Raw genomic sequence first — 23876 nt, forward strand, 5'->3', positions numbered from 1 at the left:
TCTGGTGGCGGCTCCAGCAGCGGCTGGTCTCTTGGCCGGCTGCTGCAGCCGCAAATGGCAGCCGTTGTAGCGGCCGCCATTTGCGTCCTGCCAGGCTGCCGTGATAGGCTACATAAGTATTTACGTAGCCTATCACGGCAAAGAGCAGGGAGGCAAACGGCGGCCGTTATGCTGTTTGCGCCCCTGCTCTTTCCATGATAGGCTACGTAAGTATTTACGTAAGTATTTACGTAGCCTATCACGGTTAAGGCAGCCACGCAAATGCATTTGCGTGGCTGCCTTTACCGTGATAGGCTACGTAAATACTTATGTAGCCTATCACGGCAGCCTGGCAGGATGCAAATGGCAGCCTCTATGACGGCCGCCATTTGTGGCCACAGCAGCCTGGCTGCGGCCAGAACTCCGGCTGCGGACAGCCCTGCCCAGCGGCTCCATGGAGCTGCCGTGGAGCGGAGCCAGCCAGGGAGGATTCCGGGGGGAGGGACGGAGCACCTCCCCCCGACCACGGATGCCCCTGCGTGGAGCCAGGTAAGGGATTCGTACATCCCTAGTTAGGACAGCTCATAAGATCCAGGGCACAGCTCAAAGAAGATCCAGGGCCCGTTCCCAGGTGGGCCCTCTCAACAACACCCCTGCCCTTGTGTTGTTGTTCAGTCGTGTCCGACTCTTCGTGACCCCATGGACCATAGCACGCCAGGCCTTCCTGTCCTGTGCTCTCTCCCGGAGCGTGCTCAAGTTCATATTCATTGCATCCGTGATGCTATCTAGCCATCTCATCCTCTGCCGTCCCCTTCTCCTTTTGACTTCAGTCTTTCCCAGCATCAGGGTCTTTTCCAGAGAGTTTTCTCTTCGCATTAGGTGGCCAAAATATTTGAGCTTCTGCTTCAGTATCTGTCCTTCCAATGAGCACTCAGGGTTGATTTCCTTTAGGATTGACTGATTTGACCTCCTTGCAGTCCAGGGGACTCGTAAGAGTCTTCTCCAGCACCACAGTTCGAAAGCATCAATTCTTCGGCGCTCAGCCTTCCTTATAGTCCAGCTCTCACAGCCATACATTACTACTGGGAAAAACATAGCTTTGATTAGACGGACCTTTGTCGGCAAGGTGATGTCTCTGCTTCTTACCATGCTGTGTAGGTTGGCCATAGCTTTCCTCCCAAGGAGCAAGCGTCTTTTAATTTCATGGCTACAGTCACCGTCTGCAGTGATCTTGGAGCCCAAGAAAATAAAATCTGTCACAGCTTCCATTTCTTCCCCTTCTATACGCCAGGAAGTGATGGGGCCAGATGCCACGATCTTAGTTTTTTTAATGTTGAGTTTCAAACCAGCTTTTGCACTCTCCTCTTTCACCCTCAGCAAGAGGCTCTTTAGATCCTCTTCGCTTTCTGCCATTAGGGTGGTATCATCTGCATATCGGAGGTTGTTGATAATTCTCCCGGCAATCTTAATTCCGATCTGTGATTCATCCAACCCGGCGTTTCTCATGATGTACTCTGCATACAAGTTAAATAAGCAGGGCGACAATATGCAGCCTTGTTGTACTCCTTTCCCAATTTTGAACCAATCCGTTGTTCCATGTCTGGTTCTTACTGTTGCTTCTTGACCCTCGTACAGGTTTCTCAGGAGACAGGTAAGGTGGTCTGGTATTCCCATCACTTTAAGAATTTGCCACAGTTTCTTGTGATCCACACAATCAAAGGCTTTAGCGTAGTCAATGAAGCAGAAATAGACGTTTTTCTGGAATTCTCTTGCTTTCTCCATGATCCAGCAAATGCTGGCAATTTGATCTCTAGTTCCTCTGCCTCTTCGAAACCCAGCTTGTACTTCTGGTAGTTCTCGGTTCACATACTGCTGAAGCCTAGCTTGTAGGATTTTGAACATCACCTTGCTGGCATGTGAAATGAGCGCAATTGTGCGGTAGTTTGAACACTCTTTGGCATTGCCCTTCTTTGGAATTGGAATGTAAACTGACCTTTTCCAGTCTTGCGGCCGTTGTTGAGTGTTCCAAATTTGTTGGCATATTGAGCAGCACTTCAACAGCATCATCTTTTAGGATTTTAAATAGCTCAGCTGGAATACTGTCATCTCCGCTAGCTTTGTTGTTACTAATGCTTCCTAAGGCCCACTTGACTTCACTCTCGAGGATGTCCGGCTCAAGTTCAGTGACCGCACTCTCATGGCTATCAGGGACATTCAGATCTTTCCTGTATAGTTCTTCTGTGTATTCTTGCCACCTCTTCTTAATCTCCTCTGCTTCTGTTAGGTCCCTGCCTTCTTTGTCCTTTATCATGCCCGTCTTTGCACAAAACGTTCCCTTGAGATCTCCGATTTTCTTGAAGAGATCTCTAGTCTTTCCCATTCTGTTGTCTCCTCAATTTCTTTGCATTGTTCATTTAAGAAGGCCTTCTTGTCTCTCTTTGCTATTCTCTGGAACTCTGCATTCAGTTGGATATATCTTCCCCTTTCTCCCTTGCTTTTCGCTTCCCTTCTTTCCTCAGCTACTTGTAAAGGCTCCTCAGACAGCCACTTGGCTTTCTTGCATTTCTTTTTCTTTGGGATGGAGTTGCTGCCTCCTGAACAATGTTACGGACCTCCGTCCATAGTTCCTCAGGCACTCTGTCTATCAGGTCTAATCCCTGAAATCTATTCCTCACCTCCACTGTATATTCATCAGGGATATGATTTAGGTCATACCTGAATGGTTTAGTGGTTTTCCCTACGTTCTTCAATTTAAGCCGAAATTTTGCAAGAAGCAGCTCATGATCTGAGCCGCAGTCAGCTCCAGGTCTTGTTTTGACTGACTGTATAGAGCTTCTCCATCTTTGGCTGCAAAGGACATAATCAATCTGATTTCGATATTGACCATCTGGTGATGTCCATGTGTAGAGTCGCCTCTTGTGCTGTTGGAAAAGAGTGTTTGCTATGATCAGCATGTTCTCTTGGCAAAACTCTATTAGCTTTTGTCCTGCTTCATTTTGTACACCAAGGCCATGCTTGCCTGTTATCCCGGTGATTTCTTGACTTCCTACTTTAGCATTCCAATCCCCTATGATGAAGAGGACATCTTTTTTTGGTGTTAGTTCTTGAAGGTGTTGTAGGTCTTCATAGAACCGATCAACCTCAGCTTCTTCGGCATCAGTGGTTGGGGCATAGACTTGAATTACTGTGATGTTGAAGGGTTTGCCTTGGATTCGTACTGAGATCATTCTATCGTTTTTGAGATTGTACCCCAGTACTGCTTTTCCCACCCTTTTGTTGACTATGAGTGCTACTCCATTTCTTCTAAGGGATTCTTGCCCACAATAGTAGATATGATGGTCACCTGAATTAAATTTGCCCATGCCTGTCCATTTGAGTTCACTGATTCCCAAGATGGCGATGTTCAATCTTGCCATCTCATGTTTGACCACCTCCAGCTTACCTTGATTCATTGATCTGACATTCCAGGTTCCTAAACAATATCGTTCTTTACAGCATCGGATTTTCTTTTCACCACCAGACACATCCACAGCTGAGTGTCCTTTCGGCTTTGGCCCAGCCGCTTCACTCTTTCTGGCGCTACTTGGAAATTCCCTCTGCTCTTCCCCAGTAGTATATTGGACACCTTCCGACCTGAGGGGCTCATCTTCCAGCGTCATCTCTTTTAGCCATGTGATACGTTCCATGGGGTTTTCTTGGCAAGAATATTGGAGTGGGTTGCCATTTCCTTCTCCAGTGGACCACATTTTGTCAGCACTCTCTGCCATGACCTGTCCGTCTTGGGTGGCCCTGCACGGCATAGCTTATGGCTTCACTGAGTTACGCAAGCCCCTTCGCCACAGCAAGGCAGTGATCCATGAAGGGGCTGCCCTTGTGGGTCTATGGCAAATCACCCAAAGATCTACTAATAGATCCTGATCTACCATCTCCCCCCCACACACACACACACACCTCTTTAAGCTACCTCCTTTCAGTCCAGTCAATGCTGGTCACTGATGTCTTCCTTGTGTTTCTCCTTTTCAAGTCTGTCAGCCTGAATAAAAGAATTTAGAAGGTAATCCACACTGAATCAGTAGTGGACTAAACTGGAACCTAGATCTCGAGAGGCAGCATCCACCCATACATATAGTACATACATACATACATACATATATATATATTCCAAGGGTTCTGGAAACAGAGTGTTTCATTTGGAACCTTAGCTGCAAATGGCTACTTACTGAATGTTATTATTGTGTTTTTATTTTATTTTTTTCAGTATGATATGGAATCTTGAGTGGGTTTGTAAAATGCAGCTCTTGGAAAAGCAGCCACAGCTGTCATTTTGATCTCCAAGGTGGTACCTAGCTTCATCCACAGTCACACAAAAACTGACAGTGATGAAACACAGACCTGCTCATCTTCATTTCTTATGCTGCAAAACATAAGAGTTGCAAATAGATGTTTGAAAGAACAATGCTGGCAAAGTCACGGCACTGTTATGGAATCATTAATCTATCATGAAACAACAGATTACATTTCCCAAACCACTTCTTTGGCAGTTTTCCCATTGAAGACTGTAGAACAGCAGTTTCGCCAAGGTATTTGATGCAAGAATTGCATGCAGTGGCAATCCTACCAACAGGCAAAGAGTTAGCTGTTTCAAGTGACAATTGTGAGTGCAGTTAAAGGGTGGTAAAATGTCACTCCCCGCCAAAGTAATGATCCAAAGGGTTCATAGCAGTCTAGGCAATCAACCCAGCCACAAAACCAACTTTCCATTCAGTTCAGTGACTGCTCTACACTTCTATTTCATCACATCAAGAAAGCAATGAATTCCCTCTTCCAAAAATGCCCAAAGTCTTCATCAAAAAAAGCTGGTGGTGTAGAACTATGAAGATGACAGGAACTATAAGTAGGATAGAGAGGAAGTACAGTTCTACTTGCTCACCACTAGCTAGCATAATCCAAAAGCCATGTACCCACACATGTTTTCCCCCACTTTGGGGATGGTAACATTTGAACTGCTTTTTCAGGTACAAGAATGTATTGGGCTGGCCCCCTTACCACTTCACCACTCTTTTGGAAAAATTCTAGAGCTGAAGCAATTTTTTGAAGTAAACACTCGAGAAAATTCAACTAACCTGAGTTTTAAGAAAATGTTCAAAAAATTGGTTCTGTTTATTCAAATGCTTTTTTGATGTTCCCAATTATGGAATTTAGGGGCTTCAGAGAAAAGACCATGTATAAATGTTGCAAAATGATGTTTAATGTCATTTTATTAAAAAATTTAGTTTTAGAACTATCCCTCAATAGTGACTCAGAAGGATTTTTTGGAGGGCAAAACTTGTTCAAGAATTCAAACTCACATTTCTGATACTTTGCCAAATGTCTGCAAAATTTCACTCTACAATATCCTCTTCCTTAGTTTTCATTTACTGAAATTTTGAAAGTTAGTTTCTTAATAGCAGAGGATGAATAACCATGCTACGTCCCATTCGGGCTTCCTTCACACATTTTATATGCCTCTCTCAAGCAAAGTGAGGAGAGATTTAACTCAAATTTCTCAGAGGGAGCTGATACCCTAGATCGCAGTGTGTGTGATCCTTACAATTTCCCTAATGTCTCTAATTTCAATTGCCTGCAGAGCCTTGTCTGGAGAAGAGGTGGAAGAAGAGGAGGAAGAGGAAAGGAGGAAGAAGCAAAGACATTTTTATTCAGTCAGGCTTTTGATACGTGAGTAAGCTGGTCTGTTGCTGAAGGGTTTTTTTTTTTAACTCACTGGGTTCTGCTTATTTCTTCTGCTGCTGTATTTTTGTGTTTTTATGTTATGTTTTAATTAATATCTTGTTTTTAACCTGCATTTTATTATTGTTAGCCACTTTGAGCACCATTTTTGGTGGAAAGGCAGGATATAAAATAAATGAAGAAGAGAAAGAATTTCTGCTACTGAATCTCTGCAGTCTTCAGGTGCATAAATGATCAGCCACACACACAATTCTCAACTCTAAATATTTTCCAGTATCTTTGTTCAGTCAATATATATGACAGTTAAGCAAATCAGTGGGACTGAAAAGAGCTTAATTTTGGCTGGATTTGTAATAGTTAATACTTAGTGCTGAAATAGTTGCTTTAATATTTAATTCTGTGGGTCTGTAAAATTAATTTCAACTCATAATAAATTGTTTATCTCAATCCTACTGGTATTCTTCCTCTATCTCTCTTGTGCTAATGAAGCTGCTATCCCACTTTACCTTTGTACTGTTTCTGTGTGGGCAGGGGAGACAGTTTAATATAGCCCCCTATCATTGAAGCAATTGCCACCAAATCTGGTTCATGGAACAAAACAAACCTATAAGCAAAAAGTAATGTGGAAACAAGTTGCTGTGAAGTTATTTAAACCATATAACTGTGTCAATTATTAAAAGCAAAGCTGACATAAATCAGCATTCCTTGTGCTTCATCTGGTTTCCAATGCCCAGAAACTCAAACTACACATGATGTTAATCATGTATAGTTTCCCTCCCCCTGACATTTTGTTTTTAAGCCTAAAGCAGCCACACAGGGTGCAATTTCCAATGCAAAACTAATGCGGGAGTGCAGGGGCACCTTAACACCTCCTATTCTGCTGGTTTTTCACCTCCAAATCACACATGCACATGCATGCACACACATGGCTTTTGGCCCTATGGAGGAAAGGAAATGGGTACCAGACCCATATCTTTCCATCTTCAGTGCAAGGAGCAGTATAAGGTGAGAGGCAATTTTTAAATCTTTCTTTGTAAATCACTTAGAGATTTGGTAATATGGTAAGTGGTATATAAATCTATCAAACGAATAAATAATAAATAAATTTGATAGTAGAAAACCAGCAGAGAAGAAAAAGTTAATCTGCACCCCAGCATCAGATTCCCTTTGGAGTCTGCAGCTGTGGTGGATGCTTTAGGGGAAGGAAAGACAGACAGACAGACAGATAGACAGACAGACAGACAATGTCAGGTGCAAAGATACACATGCTTAATGTCCCATGTCGTTTGAAGCCTGAGTTATCACATCACAGCAGCACATTTAAGTACATTACTGGTCTGCCTAATTACAAATATACTTCCAAACTGGAATGCAGAGATATGGACAGGCAGTGGTGCAACCCAATCCTATTCTTGTTTACTTGGAAGTAAGTTCTACTGAGTTGGCCACGATCTTGTGCATAGTTACTGGGCGTAACTCCCACTGAACTCAGTGCTAAGGTCTTATGTCCGAGCAAAGGATTGGGCTGAACTTAACAAAAATGTTTTGCAGGTGGGAAGGTGACCATGCAGTGAAACATTTGACTCCAGAATGTTTGCTTCTTGGTCTGTTTCGGAGAATTTCATCCTGCCATGGGAGACACATAGAATCATAGAACAGTAGGGTTGGAAGGGGCCTATAAGACCATTGAGTCCAACCCCCTGCTCAGTGCAGGAATCCAAGTCAGAGCATCCCTGACAGGTGGCTGTCCAGCCTCACCTTGAATGCCTCCAGTGTGGGAGAGCCCACCACCTCCCTAGGGAATGGGTTCCATTGTCATATTGCTCTAACAGTCAGGAAGTTTTTCCTGATGTTCAGCCGGACTCTGGCTTCCTGTAACTTGAGCCCATTATTCCGTGTCCTGCACTCTGGGATGATCAAGAAGAAATCCTGGCCTTCCTCTCTGTGACAATCTTACAAGTACTTGAAGAGCACTATCATATCTCCCCTCAGTCTTCTCTTCTCAAGGCTAAAGATGCCCAGTTCTTTCAGTCTCTCTTCATAGGGCTTTGTTTCCAGTCCCCTGATCATCTTCGTTGCCCTCCTCTGAACCTCCTCCAGTTTGTCTGCATCCTTCTTAAAGTGTGGCACCCAGAACTGGACACAGTACTCAAGATGAAGCTGAGTAGAGGGGAACTAGTACTTCACGTGATTTGGAAGCTATACTTCAATTAATGCAGCCCAAAATAGCATTTGCCTTTTTTTGCAGCCACATCACATTGTTGGCTCATATTCCGCTTGTGATCAACAACAATTCCAAGATCCTTCTCACTTGTAGTATTGTTGAGCCAAGTATTCCCCATCTCGTAACTGTGCATCTGGTTTCTTTTTCGTAGGTGCAAAACTTGGCATTGATCCCTATTAAATCTCATTCTGTAGTTTTCTGCCGAGCCTCAACACATCACTAAAACACCATTTAAAATACCATTTGGGAACTGTGGTCATGCCAGGGTCCCCAAAACGAAGAGCAGGCCCAACACATACACTTGTATGCATGGGGAGAAAGAGACACACAGTATTGTGTGTCTCTTTCTCTCCATGCATACAAGTGTATGTGTGTTGGGCCTGCTCTTCGTTTTGGGGACCCTGGCATGACCACAGTTCCCAAATGCAAACATAGCCCATAGATCCTGTTCTCACCTTTGGCTTGATGTGCACAGGTTGGGGTGAGGCCAGCTAGTGCAATCCCCTGCCCTGCCCCACAAGCTCAGCTTACACATGGAAGATAAGCTGGGAACAGTGCCCCTGACTCACTGAAATCCACAAAAACAGCAGAGCCTTCTGGCACCTTAACAGATTTCTTGTAGTATCAGCCTTGTGGACCAGAGTCTACTTCACCAGATGGGCCACCCTATCCATACATTCAAGCTCTGCGGGGAGATATTACAGACTTACTGATCTCTCTTGTATTTCTCTCTCTCTCTCCCTCTCTCTATGTCTGTAGACAGACAGACAGACAGATTCTACTCATTGAACATAACACTTCATGCATCTGACAAGTGGACTCTTGCCTATGCAAGCTCATGTCATAATAAATCTTTGAAGGTGCCACAAGACTGTTATTTTTGCTGCAGAAGACTAGCATGGCTACCCACACAGAACTGAAATCAACTGGACTGAAGTGCTTGCTGTGTGCTTAATTTTCTCTGGATTGTGCCCAATATATGTTTAAAAAACTCGATTAATTAAAAAAAACCTAGCACTTATCCAGTGCACCAAAAAAGGTGTTTCAGTTGTATATTCTGGATGGTGTCTGCCTTTCTCTACCAGGGAACAGAACACCGCCATCCATCTTATAATTTCCCCTTCCAACTGATCCTCCATTGACAAGAACAGTCCTGAGCATATAACCAAAGTTTCAATATTTGAGATATTGAGTGAAATATAAGGTAATTTAAGATTTAACAAACAAAAGCTACCACTCATGGCTAAAGGGTGTGTACATCTTATTTCATATTTTCTTTTTCATTTCCTATTACAGTAACAAGCCAAAACCAAATTTGCCTCAAAACATAAACAAGTTCACTAATTAAAATGTGCCCTTGTTTATTAAAATTACACAATGAAAGCCCTAGCTGATTAATATAGCAATTTTAAACCAATGAAGGCACGCAGTCTGGATTTGGGGGACCCTTGAGCAGGCACCCTCCATGATCCCTTTTTGCCCAGAAGAGGCGAGGCATACAAACTGGGAGACACCTCTGCTGCACTGCCCCTTTTGGCTGCTCCAGGCCTAGTAAAAATGGTGGCCCTCCTGAAGCAGCAGGGGCCCTGGCAAATGCCCACCCTGACCACCCTCTGGAGCCAGTTGTCTCAGAGCTAGTTCTTTGTGTGCCATGGGGATCTGGAGCTTCAGTCAGGATAAACCTTGTCAATCAGATTATTGCTGGTTTGCATGGAATTCTTATCATTCTTATCACCCCCCACACTCCCTCCTCTCTACAAGTGGTAAAGAACAACCCAAGATAAGAGGCCCCATAACTGTTTCACAGCCACAGCCATGCATTTGTTGAAAGTGTATTCTACCGTCCAGATGGACATGTTTTGTATAGTTGGGGATTAACTGTGCATTGGGAACTAACTTTCTGTCTGTTGCGGCATGGGGTTTAATAAGGAACTAGATTGTTTCTTAAAGTGGAATATATAAGAAAAAGATATAGACTATACATTATTCCCTTTCCATTTTCCTAACTAAAAACAAATAGATTGTTGTTGCAGTTGTTGTTATCAACTTGTCCCAATGTCAGGCACAGCCCACCAGGAAGTTCTTCTGCACAAGCCCCACAGAAAGGGTAGTGTTCTTGCTTGTGACCATTCAGCTCCTACGGGAGAGCCTCCTGGTAGCAGCCTGTGCCCCAGCCCTGTCAATTTTCTACTCCAGCCCCAAAATGTCTTGGGCCAGCCAAATGGTGCAGAGTGGTATAATTGCAAATATGAAGGTTTATACTGTGGCTAGTAGTCGTAGTTTGTCATCATTCTAAAAAAAATAACCAAAAAGTACAAAGTGAGAACCACTTTTGCCAAAAGCATGCGAAGAGGGGGGGGGAAGTCATTTTGCTCATACAACACAGGAAGTGTGCACTGCAGTCAATGTAAAAGTGCAACTTGTAGTCAAAGGAAAACAGACAAAAAGAATAATAGTGTTGTAATAAGTTGTAATTACGCTCACCAACATTGTCATTATGTCTAGTTATTTGGTTTGTCTGATTATGCAAAATTCACACCAACTTTCTTCTTCCCACACACTTTCTGCTATCACAGCCAGAAATGTCTATATCTGCCATGCAGCATTTGAAGGACATATCATGGCCAGAGAGTGTCCCTGGGTAACAATTGTGCTTGTCTGTTACAGACGCCAGCCATTCAAACGAGTGAACTTTCCCTGCGCTCTTAACCCTCTCCACATTTCCCAGCACCTGCTCAAGGTCTCTGTGCAATCTGGCACTGCAGATGAGCTCGTGTTGACAGACACAAAATAATCAGCTTTTATTGATCCAACATCTTTTGGTCCAAGAGCATGCCAGCTTTTCAGTTACACAGAATTCCTTAACAAGTCAAATGATGCTAAATCCTCTGCTGCACACATAGCGTTGCTTATAGACACAAATATTTTACACCAGGTAGGTAGGTAGATAAATGTCAATTCACAAAGCATGCAGCCCTTTCAAGTATGTAAATTGTATAAAACTATGGCAAATACACATAAAATCATACCGACCAGCAGGATGTTAATACAGTGCATTTTCTGCTAGAGATCCCTATATTTCCCAGGGTTTCCTGGGGAGAAGGTGCAATTGTTAACTTCAGTGTAGAGTGTAGACATATAACTTCTTGATCCTTCTGTCTCTGAGTGCAATGGTGGGGGTGTACTGTGTCTGGAATGTGTGGCTTTGCATGCCTTCTGGTGGTGATGGCAGTTATTGGTGCAACTCTGACAAACTGTTTGGAAACCACGTGACTTTGGGGTCTTTGGGAGTTACACTCTGGATTCCTGCTTTCAGGCTGAGATTGAATTCCTCCTCATCAAGCTTGATCAGACTGACAAAAAGGCTCCATTCAGGAGTGGCAGAAGATCTCTCTTCCTAAGGTTAAAATAAGTCCCATCTTGTCCCAGAGTCTGGCTTTCTTAACTCCATAGAATAACCCTGTGACCACACATGGGTTCACACAGTACATAATCACCTTACAGAATTGGTTGCCACAAGATGTGGTGGCGGCCACCAGCTCAGATGGCTTTAAAGGAGATTAGACAAATATATATAATTTGTCTATTAGCCATGATAAGCTATTGGCCACGATAGGAAAATGGAACCTCCAGTGTCAGAGGCAGTGTACCTCAGCTGCTGGGAAAACTTAAGGGGTAGCAGCCTCTTAACTTTCCCCTTCCTTTGAGGGTTGCACCCTTGTCTAAAGCTGTGTGGGTTGCTTCCTATCACATCTACATAGAAATGGGAAGCTGCTTGTGGACTGTAACATGCAACAAAAGCAAACGCCTGTTTGCTGTCTGCACATGGGGCAGGGGTCCCTGCCATCCACAACTGCCTGACCACCAAGTGTGATACCTGTATTCTCAACTGCATTCCTGTGAAAATGAAGTCCTCCTCTTTCTCTCTTAATTAAGCGGTTCATTCAGACTCACATGCATGCACACTCCTGGGGGGTTGTTACCCCCACCCCCATTTTCAGTCTCAGTAGCAAGATGGGATGGGGGCTCTCCAACCATGACAGCTAGAAACCCTGTTCTTCTCTTAAATCAACGATTCCCCAGGACTTTATCATGTTCAACTGGAAGTTGTTTGGGTGTGTGAGGAATTTTCTTGCTTAGCAAGCAGCGCTTGAAGTCTAAGGCTGCATCCCTACGCACACTGGCCGGCCGGCCAACCCTATGCATATTTCTTCGGAATTAATCACACTGCCTGAAGGGCTCTGGCCCCCCAGGTGTGCCTACAATTACTGCCCTGAGAGTAAATCGAGGGTTGGAGCCTGCCTTACCCGAGCCGATGCTTGTTGACTCGAACGTGGCCCTACTCTGCTCAGCCGGCCTACGCGCGCTTAGGGCTGCAGTCTCCCTGAGGCAGGCGTTCCACGGGACCCTCGCCTTTGCTCCGGGCCCCGCTTGAGAGCCGCAGCCCCGCCCGGCGCTGGCCCAGCCCGAACGCGGCGCGGCGCGGCGCGGCGCGCGCCTCACTTACTTCTCGTAGTGGCGGCGGCAGTAGAGCTTCTGGTCGCGGAAGAAGCAGCTGCTCTCCAGGGCTTCCTGGCAGGAGGCGCATCGCACGCAGCGCTCGTGCCACAGGCGGTCGTTGAGGCGCAGCAGGAAGCGCTCCGCGATGACGCCCCGGCAGCCTTCGCACACCGAGCGCGGCCGGGCCGCTCCCCCTGCAAGGGCGGCAAGGAGCGTGAGAGGGCCGCCAGCAGCAGGCCCTGCCCGCCCTCCTGCCCCGGCCGGCGGCGCCCGGGGGAAGCCGGCAGCCCGCTCTGCGCGCTCCCCCGGGGGCCTGGCCCGCGGTGTCCGCCGGCTTCAGTTAAGGGGGCCCCTTTTCGCCCCAACCCGCCGGGCACCCCCAGCCCCAAACTGCGCGTCATTTCAGCGGGGCTCTGCGCGGCCAGGGGGCTTCCCGCGGACGGCGCTCCCGGGCTTGGAAGCACATCTCCGGTGGAGGGACGGAGTCGGCGCGGAGGAGTGAGTCCTGACTCCCGTCCCGGTCCGTCAGACCCCCCCCCCCTTTTGCTTACGGGACTCTACGAAGCGCCCTGCGGGCGCGGCACCTTGGCGGCGTCGCTGATATCACTGAGCCACCCTGGAGCAGCATTTCCTTGCCCGGCTCCCCAGCGCAGGGAAGAAAGCCGCCTGTTTTCAGGGCCTCCAGGTGTGGTTGCACTAGAACTCCCATCAGCCCTCTTCAGCACAGCCAGGGATGCTGGGAGTTGCAGTCCAACAAGTGGGGGCTGGTGGCTCCGATTTCGGTGGGGCTATAAATCCATTTTGGGCACCAGCCAGACCTCTAAAGGAGTCATCCAAAGTGCTGAATCCTATCCCCCAAATGGGTTCAGCACCTTAGATAGCGCCTCTAGAATTCTGGCTCGTCCTGACTGAAACCCAGAATGGACCTATGTGGGGGATAGGGTTCGGCAACTTAGGTCCTTTAGAGTTCTGGCTGGTTCTGACTGAGCCCCAGACTGGATTTCCTGCTCCACCGAAATCGGAGCCGCAGGCCTGCACCGAGTCCAGCGTCTGTAGGGGCCCCGCGCTCCCCAGCCCTGTGTCACGGGGCCTCTCCCCGCTCAGACCTGTCGGCGCAACCGGGGCAGCGGGAGCGCGAGTGGGGCGGGCGGGTCGAGGCACGCAGCCCCCGCCCCCGCGCGAGGCGATCTTGGTTCGAGGCCCCTCAGCCCTCCGAGATCTGTTCGTTTCGACCCGAGCGATGCGCCTGCGACTCCTTGAAGGGCACGTGGCGGCCCCCGGCCTGAACCTACGCACGTTCTCTCGGGAAGAAGCCCCGCGGTCTTCGGTGGAGCTTCCTTGTCACTCAGCGGGAGGAACTCCTTGCGAGGAAATATGCAACGGATCGGGCTTTCCTTTGGGAGTGAGGTCCACGCCGGAATCCGTGGGACTTACTTCCAAGGAACCACCACGGTGGGGAAATGGCCACCCGAGGGCTTCGGCTTAGCAACGCGACGAGCCCGCCTCGCCCTCGTCTGCCATCTACTTCTGTAACCGAGCCCGAGGGCCTGTCACGGATGGGGCGCGCTCTTCCCCACCTTACCCCTGCTGCTGTCGCCTCTCCTGTTTCGTTCTTCGGGGGCCTCCCACGTGTCAAGTTGCTAACTTGAACACCCCGGCTGCACCGATGGCACCAGACAAGCTCTTAATCATAGCAATAATAATTGGTGGTACTGTCGTGTGAGTGCTGTTGAGCATGCTTTCAGTTAAGGTTTGTTTGCTAGACTGACGTGTGAATCTGCCCATCCAACATATACTTGCAACCTGGCGTCTTCCCACTCCCCTTCCCCTCCTCTTCCTACAACAACACAAGATCTTAATCTCGTTTTCTTGCCTTTCCCAATTTTATCCCGTTTTCTTGAAACCGGGATGGTTTGTTTCTGAGATCTCTGCTTTCGAATATCATCATCATCATGTCTACAATTGTTCCGTTGTAAAAGTATGTTTTTGATTTAGAGGGGTCTGTTTGTTTCACCCACCAATCTCGTAGCAGTGTCACCAAACGAGGGGTTTAAAAAAGGGGCTTGGATTTGAGACAACCATGAACACGGTTCTTTTGGTGAAGGTAAAACCCCTTTGCGCCTGAGGAAAAGCCGGATTCAGTGTGTGGGGGGCAATGTGTGTGTGGGGGGGCTTGCGTGAAAGGCAGCAACTAGTGGCAAAATGAAGCAAAAAACGAAACACTTTGGGATCAAAACGAAACATTTTTCTCTTTTTTTAAAGCATTTGTCTTTATCCTTGTTTTCACTTTGAAATAAATTTAAAGTTCAAGGATCGTGGTAATTTGGTGACTTTCTAATAAACTATCAAAATCTCCCAAAATTATGGTGAAATATTGTTGGGGGTGGGACAGAACCACGATTTTCCATGCCAGAAGGGAAGAAAATATTTCAAAAAATCTGGACATTTTCTTAAATACCGAATATATCTTTCATACCTAGCTAGATTTTGTGGTCATATTACAATCACCAAAGAGGACATTTGTACTACCCATTTTCTGCAGGTACCTATGCCTAATTACCGGGGTGTGGCCATTTGTGCCAGGAAGGGTATGTGAATTCAGAAGGGCATGCGTTTCTAATGGAAAACCACAGCGGTACTGATAACAAACAACTGCATTCCACTACAATCCAGCAAGTGGTACTTTGCCAAAGCAGATCTGGATTGGGGCCTTACATTATCTGCCATAATTATATTGTAGATTTGCCCAAAACTCAGTATAAACTTTGATGTTTAAATACTTTGATTTAAACTATTTTAATTAATTTCAGTGCAATAAACTTTTGTTTAACTGTGTTGTTTTTTAAGTTCATAAAATATTTAGATACTGGTATAGTAATAATTACAGTACAGAATGTGGGCATGTATAAGAAATGAAAATAACTTTTCTGCCATTGTTTCAAAAAATGTTATTACTAGAACGATTATTATTCGATCCAGATCTATGCATTATATAGATACTAGTATGTACTATATATATTGCCTCCTAATTATTACTGTATCGTATGTATGTGTAGGCTTGGATAGGTAAACAGACTCACGTATCTATTTATATACAAATACTGATTTCAGTGAAATATTGACATTTTCTTTCTTAACTATTGTTGTAACAACAACAACCGCCACCTCTCTCTCACACACACAGGGGCGCGCGCGCACGCAGCCTTTTCTTTTTCCCTTTTCCTCCCTTGCCAAGGCGTTTGGGACACTCATTTCCTTCGGCGATTCCAGAGAAAATGGTTCCATTGTGTTTTTCTGCTAAGGTGTCGGTCCCTCCCATCGGAGACTTATTCAGGACCCGGTTTTTGAAGCGTCTCGGGTTCGGGAAGGGCGGCCAGGGGCTGACAGTGCGCACTTTCCTCTTGCGCGCCGGGATCAAACGAGCAGCTCGCGTAAGAGCGAGGGCGGGCGGAGGGATCGGCAGGGAATCTCCGGCTGCTCCAGGGACTCGGCTGAGAAGCCGCACGCAGCCGTCGGGGTCGGACCTCCGGGGTGCGAGACCCCCTCGGGGAAGGGGCTGAGCGCGGCGCCCTTTGGCACTTACCCAGCAGGGCGGAGAAGGAGGCCGGACGCGGCGGTGAGGGCTCCAGCGCGTTCTGCAGGGTCTCCTCCGTTTTCGGTCCGTCCAACATGGCCCGAGGGTGGGTGGGGTGGTGCGCTGAGGCACAGCTTAGAAAGAGCGGAAAGAGAGGGATGCCAGCGGGGGTGTCAGCCGGCGCCCACGGCCGGGACCCCCCGAAGCAGTGTCAGCCGCCGCCCTCCGCCCCACTTGTTACCGCTCCCAAAACAGGCGCAAGTTACCGCCCAGCGGGGCCCTCTCGGAACTCACCAGTCCTGGTCCAGAGATCCCGCGGCCAAAGCCCGGGCCGTGGGGGCGAGGGACGGGACCCGGCGAAAAGCCACCGGGCGAGAGCTGCCCGCCTCGCGAAGCCCGGCTCCCTGCCTCCCCCGCGCGCCCAGGGCGCACGCCGCTCCGGTCGGATCCGAACACGTGGCTGGCGCACGGGCGACGGCGCCGGGGAAAAAAGACGGACCGGCGCAGACCCGAGCCCCGCTCGGGCGGCACTCACCTGGTCGCTGGAGCCGGCCGAGGACTACTGGGCGCCCCGACCCGAAAGCCGCCGGGAGCCTCGGCCGCGCGCGGAGCCGGGAGGCGGCGTCAGGCGCGCGGGCCAGCCGGCTGCCCCGGGCGCCCCGCGCGGCGCGGCAGCCGGCCCCTGCGAGGCGGCCGCCCCATCCTGGGCTCCCCGACGCCGGGCCAGCAGCGCGGATGTCCGGAAAGCCGGCCGGGCTGCGCGGCTCTGCCCCGCCCTCCGCCCCCGCCGGGCGAGCCCCTCTGCCGAGGACGCGGCTCCCTCCCCGCGCGCGAGGCCCCGCCCGCCCGCCCGCCGGCGACCCCGAGCTGCGCGAGGGCGGGGCGGGGCGGGGCGGGGGGAGCGCGCCCGCGCGCCAGGCCAGCGGCGGACCTCGGCCGGCGACAGAAGGGCCGCAGACCGAGGCCCCGCGCTGAGCCGGGCCGCGGAGGCGGAGGCGGCAGTCCTGCCTGCAGCCTGCCTCGCCCGAAAGGCCTTCGCACGCGCGGCGGGGCGGATCGTCTGGGAGGCCACGCGGAGCAGCGCGGCTTCGCCGGGTCGGGGTTGCCACCGGGCACTTCTGCCCGTTGCCGCCGTTTCCCGGTGCGCCCGGCAGAGAGGCGTCCCCGCCGCCGCCTCCGGCCTTCCGCTGCCCGCACCCCAGCTTGACGCATCCGACCGCGGCGGCGGGCAGGGCAGGGCAGGGCAGGGCAGGGCAGGGCAGGAGCCACGCGCGGAGGAAACGCTCCGGTGTTCCCCACTCTGCTGCTCGCGGTGCAAAGTGCTTTACGACCGCCACAGCCTGATCCTCCGCGTGTTCACTCGTGAGTCCAGCTGGTTGCAGGAGAAGTGTGCATCAGCTAGCAGCCGTAGCCTATCCTGGGTTGCGATCCGTAGCCCAGTTAAGCCAACGCCGAGGTCGACTGCAATACGAACGTGTTTGTGCCGCCCGGAGGGCGTCGGTTTGCGACTATCTCCACACCAGACACCCAGCTAAACGCACTCATTGGCACACACGCAGAGGTGCAGCCTGAACCGCGGTCTTGGAAACCTGCCCATCTAGGACACGGAGCTGCGTAACTCAGGGCGCAATCGTCTGAACATGCATACGATTGCGCCCTTAAGCAAGAGACGGGTCCCTGCCCCGAGGCATATACAAGCTTTAAAGCCTAAAGCAGCTCGAATATACTGGAGTTTACTAGTACCTCGCCTGGCCTATGATCACCCCTAATCTAACAACCCAGTTCCTACGGTGAACTCCAGATCCTTTTACTTAAGAGTCATTCCCAATGATCCCAGCGAAGTTGCTTCCCGGCACAGTTGCAAACATACGGTGCGCCAGAGCGGGGGGACGCTCCCCCGCCCTACCGCGCGCTCCAAGGCCAGCAGTCGGGTGGGCACTTGAAGGGAAAGTACTTTCCGCAGGTCGCCCGCTCCCGTGACACTTGGCAAGCGGACAAGAATGCCCGCGGCCCCCTTTGCGCCTTCCCCAATATTTTCTTTCTGGGACCGCCATTTATGATAGGGTAGCTGCATTCATGGACTTATTCCGATGGTTCGGTTGGGGTCACTGCGACCAAGCGGTTTGTTTGGGAGCCGCAGCTCTTGGGTTTGGCGGGACGTTCGGGACAGCGCCGCAGCACTGACACCCTTGAATTCGCGTCGCTCGCGGGCCTCCTGGCAGCAGAAAGGCTGCAAGCCTGCGCACACTTGCCTGGGAGGAAGCGCCGTCGGGGGCAGGGAGACGGTCTCCTCGTGCAGGGCGTCGCCCCGAAAGGCGTGACTGGCAGCCCAGGCTTCACCGGGACGCCGCGCAGGAAACTCTGTGGGGTCAGGTTCCAGGACGGCTCACTCGCACGGCCAAGTGAGCGGCAGTCGTCGAAGGTGCGTGCGCGCGCGGGAGCCAGTCTTCAGGCCATCCCCGGGGTATCCCAAGACAGACAAGCGGTTCGAAATACTGCCAGTACCGCCCCCCGCCCAGCCGCGGCCCGGCAATTCGTGGCCTGCATTCAGGCCCGGACCGGCGCGTGTTCTTCATTGGCACAGCCTATGTTGATGAAGCGGTGCCGGGGGAGGCGGGTGGGCCCGATTTGGTGGGGCTGCAAATCCACTCTGCGTTTCAGTTAGAACCAGCCAGAACTCTAAGGGAGCTCTCCAAGGCGCTGAACCTATTTGCGGGGTAGGGTTCTGCACCTTGGACAGCTCCGCAGAGTTCTGGCTGAAACCCAGGAAGGAATCACCCCCACGGAAGTCGGACCCGCCGGCCTCCACTGCGCGGTGCTTATTCTTCGGGGGAGACGGTCAGCTGACACGGCTTTCCTCCCGTTCAACCTGGCGGCTCGACGTTGTCCGCTTGCTGCGGCAGAAGCCTCTTCAGAGCGGAAAGGTGGAGGCCCCGACCCACCTGGCGGCACCCTCGAGGGATGGATGAATAGCGGCCTCGCAGCTCCGCTCATTTCAGCGCAGCTTGCGCGGGACCATGGCCCGCTGGGATGGCGGGGGCGGGCCAGCGGGGATTGCGGCCTCCCGTTCTTCCGCTCGTTGTGAGCGGGTCGGGCTGGCCCAGGATTATGGCGGCGGGGGGCGGGGCGGAGAGGGGTGGGGTGGTGGTTCGGTCGTGCAGTCGTGCCCGACTCTTCGTGACCCCCTGGGCCACAGCACGCCGGGCCTTCCTGTCCTGCGCGCTCAAGTCCATATCCATTGCATCGGTGATGCTATCTAGCCGTCCCCTCCTCTGCCGCCCCCTTCTCCTTTTGCCTTCAGTCTTTCGGCGCAAAGATCCCTGGTTTGCTGGGAGCTTTGACCAAGTCGGGGCCAGAGCGGCGCTGGAAGCGAGGCCCTGTGGTTCTTGGGAGGCGTGCAAGGGCGGGCTTCGCGCTTCCTTTTCCCGAAAGACCTGGGAAAGGAAGCGCGACAGGCTCCCTTTCCGTAGTTCTGATTGCAGGCGCCCTGAATGCGGCTGTAATGACACGCTTTGTTGGCTGGGGGGAGCGACTCCGCTCTCCACCCCGCGCTGTTCGTATGAACTGGCTGCACACGTGAAAGAGATGGGGATTCGTCTGAGCAGCATTACTTCAGCTCCCTCGTTCGCCACCTTTTTCCGTTTGCTTGCGCTGCCCTGGATGACAAACCTCAAATGAATCCAAAACTGATCTGAGTAGGATGCTTAAACTGCAGGTTTGAACGGGTGGGATACACGAGCGACGGAGAGGGGTCCGTTTGGGGGAGTCGCCCTTTTCCGTCGTGGAGCGCCCAGCAGGATTATTTCCGGCAAGAGCCAGTCGTCCTTAAGCTCTTTCAAATCCTGGTGATTTCAGTGGGGAAGTTAAGAACATGATTAAATCTTTCCAAGTAAAATAGTTGGGCTTAAAATACCTAACTGGTTCGTTTGTTTTATTATTTTGAAACGTGGAAAATACAACTGTTACAAACATGATATCTATTTATATTCCAAAACGTCATACACTAGATGACAACATATGTTACATTATGTTCACATCATAGAAATAGTAACTATTGCCAGTGAGAAAGAGAAATAGTTAGAATGTTGGCTGTATTTTAAACCAGCCATAATTTATTTTAAATGCACTCTGTTTTGCCAGGAAAGAGGAGTTTCAGGAAGTCAAGAAATAGTCTGATGTTCTGGCCACTGGAGATTTTAGGCACAACACAACCCTGCAAATGTTAGTCATTCATAACCAATTCCAGATCCTCTTCAATGGGACTTGGTCACAACTCACTTTTGCAGACTTATGACTGATAAATATTTAGACCAAGAACTGAAATACACAGAACTTGACCTATTACTGGTGTTTATGGTTAAAATAAAGCTGCATTAGTATGTCACTTGAGTGTATTCTGCATTGCATGTCATAAGGTATCACATTTCCAGCAAACCCAACTGTCTGGTTCCTGGTGTGCCACCCCGAAAGATGCCATGAACCTTGTCGTATGGAAGGGCCACATGGGGGCTGTTGGGTGAGGAGGGTTCCAAAGGAAGAAGAATTGCAGGATGGAGCTGGTGGAGTTCACCCTCTCCTCCTTCCATCACGCACACAAAACACCTGTGGCTGCAGTCTTGTCCCCATTAATCTGGAGTAAGTCTGGTTGAACTCAAGTAGACGTGGTAGATTGTGCTGTTTTGTTTCTTTAGATGGAACCAGATGGCATGAGGAATGACATGCCTAGGTTGACTTTGCCTCCTCTATAATGTAGAAAGACAAAAAGCCCCTTTGCCTGAGCCTTCCTAACAGCATCCTGTTGTGTGCTTCTGCTGCACATCATTGGTTGCTGTTGCCAGTGGCAGAGATGCGCACACCGTAGTGATGTAAAAACACACTGGTAAGTGATACTACATGTTACAGAGGGCGGGGGAAGCTGCCAGTTTCTGCAGCAGTCAGCCCCACATTTTGCATAACAAAGTTGCTTGCAGCCCACCTGCTCCAAAGCATGGGGGGGGGGGTGTACACGCGCGCACACACACGTTTTTATTTCCTGAGGCTTTTTAGCTTTAGTGCTTTCAAAGTTGTTTGCATAATTGCTGTTTCCTGGATTTATTCAGATGCTGTTTTAACTGTTTAGGGTTTTGTGTCTGTATTTTTATACTGCATGGTTTTTAACTTTTATTTCTGAACCACTTGGATAACGTTTTGTTGATGGGTGGTGTAGAAATGTAAATGAATAAAAATAGATAAACATGGATATAGAAGTAGAAGCTCCCAAACACAACAGCCGTGTTGTGCAGGCTTCCCCTCTGTTCCTCCGTTACACTCCCATGCTGGTAAGACGCACTGCACATGAGGCACAACCAAGTGATGCCATTTTCACAGCAGAGGGACAAAACTGCTGTGAAAAAAACTCCCTCATCACCATGTGTGCTCTGACCAAACCATGGTTGCGTTCAGGGCAGCAGGCAAGGATCTGGGGAAAAGCCATCACTCAGTAGCAGAGCACAGGCTTTGCATGCAAAGGGTCCCTGAGCCGGTCTTTGGCACGTGGGGTTAAAGCATCTCAGGCAGCCAGGCTAGGCAGAGGTCTTTTCTGAGATCTTAGAGATCCTCTGCCAGCCTTTCCAGTCAGTGCTGGGCTAGATGGACCAATGATCTGGTACAAGGGAAGGCAGCTTCATATGCACAACCTTCTGTTGCCATGGGCAGCTTTAGAGCAGGGTGGGGGATGCGTGGATGTTGGTGGACTGCAAATCCCGCCAGGCTTGGCCAGCACAGCCAGTGACAAGGGATGATGGCAGCTGTAGTCCAATGTTGGGAGGGCCACACATTCCCCGTTCCTGTTTTAGAGGCTGCATCCTGAGCCTGGCGGGGTGGCTGTCATTTTTACAGAATTGTTGCAGCAGCTGCTGCTTCAGTTTCCTCAGCCAGCCAGCCTCCTGAGGCACGCCCACTGTTGCTGACTCAGGAGTCCTGGGGAAAGCCATGCCATTGGGTGCCCCCTTGTGGGAGCTGAAGGAGCCGATCTATACATTACACCATCAGTAAGAGCCACTTTTTAAAAAAGATTATGGCCCGTTCCCACAATACAGCAGCCAGGGGCATCCTTGATAGAGGGTCCACCTGAGCACGGGCCCTGGATCTTTTCTGAGCTGTGTCCCGGATCTTTTGAGCTGTCCTAATTGCCATTTTTTAAAAACATTTTCCCATTGGCTTGCAGTGGAAAACAGAAATGGCCATAACCTTTTTAGTTTGTATGATAAATACATGCAATTTGGAGGCGTGGTAGCCTCCATGGAACTGATCGAATCTGCCAGATTTCAGATAGTTAGGTCCAGTGGCTTTTGTGCTAGTCACAGGTAAAATTTGCTGTTTTCAAGAAAATCTGTCAAACAAAGGCTATATATTTTTTTGTGCTTCCACATACATGCATGGAATTAGGGGACTTGCCAGCCCCCATAGAGATGACTGAGCCTGCCAAATTTCAGACAGTTGGGCCTTGTGGCTTTTGTGCTAGCCACAGGTAAAATTCGCTTTTTCCAAGAAAATGTGTCAAAACGAAGAGCTATAATTTCTTTGTTCTTCCACATAAGTGTATGGAATTTGGAAAACTGGCAGCCCCCATGGAGCTGAGGGAACCTGCCCAATTTCAGGCAGTTAGGACCCGTGGCTTTTGTGCTAGTCAAAGGAAAGTTTGCTATTTTCAAGAAAATGTGTCAAAGCAAAGAGCTATATTTTTTCTGTGCTTCCACATATGTGCATGGAATTTGGGGACCTGGAAGCCCCTATAGAGATGACTGAGCCTGCCAAAGTTCAGACAGTTAGGTCCAGTGGCTTTTGGGCTAGCCATGTGTAAATTTTCCTTTTCTCAAAGTCTAAAAAAGTAAAAACTGTCAAGTCACCCAGGGGATTAGAGATCGTAATCAGAAGGTGTTTAAGGTGACCATTAGGAGGTCACTATCCCTACTATCTGGTGTAGCGGGGTTTTTTTAGGTGCAAAAAACCTCTCTCCCCCTACTTTTCTTTTCTGCTCTTACATGCCCACTGTTGGGAGCTTGCCTGCAATGAAATTTTGAAGAGGGAGAAGGAAGGGGAGAAAGAGCTCCATGTGAAATACTGGTATTTCACACAGCACCTGATTTTACTGCCCCGAAGTGGAACCTTTGGCTTCTGCAGAAGTTTAGTAGCTTCAGTACAGCAAAGGATCCAATCAGCCTCCACAAACTTCTTTCTCCCCCTCCACTTTAATTTCTCCCAAATAGCTGTAGGACTGAAATAATCCCAAAGGGAGGGTTAGGACTATGTGGTGTCATGATCGAGAAAATGCTGGGGCTTTTAAATATGTTCTACAGTTTTAAAAAAGCTAGAAAAAGCCCTCAGCCACCTCACCTCATAAAGTTCATTTAAGTACGTACAATCCCTACAAACCCTCCACAGCCTCCTAAGTTCTTCCGAGGTACTGCCTCTCTGAAAGGAGCCACTTGGCTTAGGGAATTCTCTCTGCCCCCCACCCACACCCACACTTCCAATCACCATTCTTCTTTTCCTCTTCCCTCCCCTATCCTGTTCTTTCTTTCTTTCTCTTCTTTATTCCAGCCCAAGCATATCTTGGGGAATTCTTAAAGAGAATTCTCTTTGGCAGGCAAGAGACATTCTGAACTGTATTTGACTTTATACAAACAAACAAGGGGGTTGGTTTTTCTCCTTCTCCTCACTCAAGTCTTTGAGATGAGTGGGTGCACATGGTTGCAGAGAAACAAACCTGGGACTGTTTTGTTAGTCAGTTGCCATTATCCAGCAATAGGAAGGGCTGTAGCTCAGTGGTAGAGCACATGGTTGGCATGCCAGGTCCCAGGTTCAATCCCCAGCATCCCCGGGTAGGGCTAT

General features: G+C 49.5%; 1 protein-coding gene across 1 annotated transcript in view; it reads right to left on the reverse strand.

The window, feature by feature from the left end:
- The window catches only part of LMX1A (LIM homeobox transcription factor 1 alpha), a 112435-nt gene extending 96334 nt beyond the window's left edge, over positions 1-16101 (reverse strand). The window contains exons 1-2 of the mRNA XM_084848173.1: positions 16014-16101; positions 12438-12624 (exon numbers count right to left, since the gene is read on the reverse strand). Of these exons, the coding sequence (XP_084704299.1) occupies positions 12438-12624; positions 16014-16101 (275 nt within the window). The remainder of the gene's footprint in view (positions 1-12437; positions 12625-16013) is intronic.
- Between the last annotated feature and the right edge of the window lie 7775 nt (positions 16102-23876).

The sequence above is a fragment of the Heloderma suspectum genome, chromosome 4, assembly GCF_057233095.1.
Source record: "Heloderma suspectum isolate Gila_16-S chromosome 4, 16-S_ref, whole genome shotgun sequence".
NCBI lineage: Eukaryota > Metazoa > Chordata > Lepidosauria > Squamata > Helodermatidae > Heloderma > Heloderma suspectum.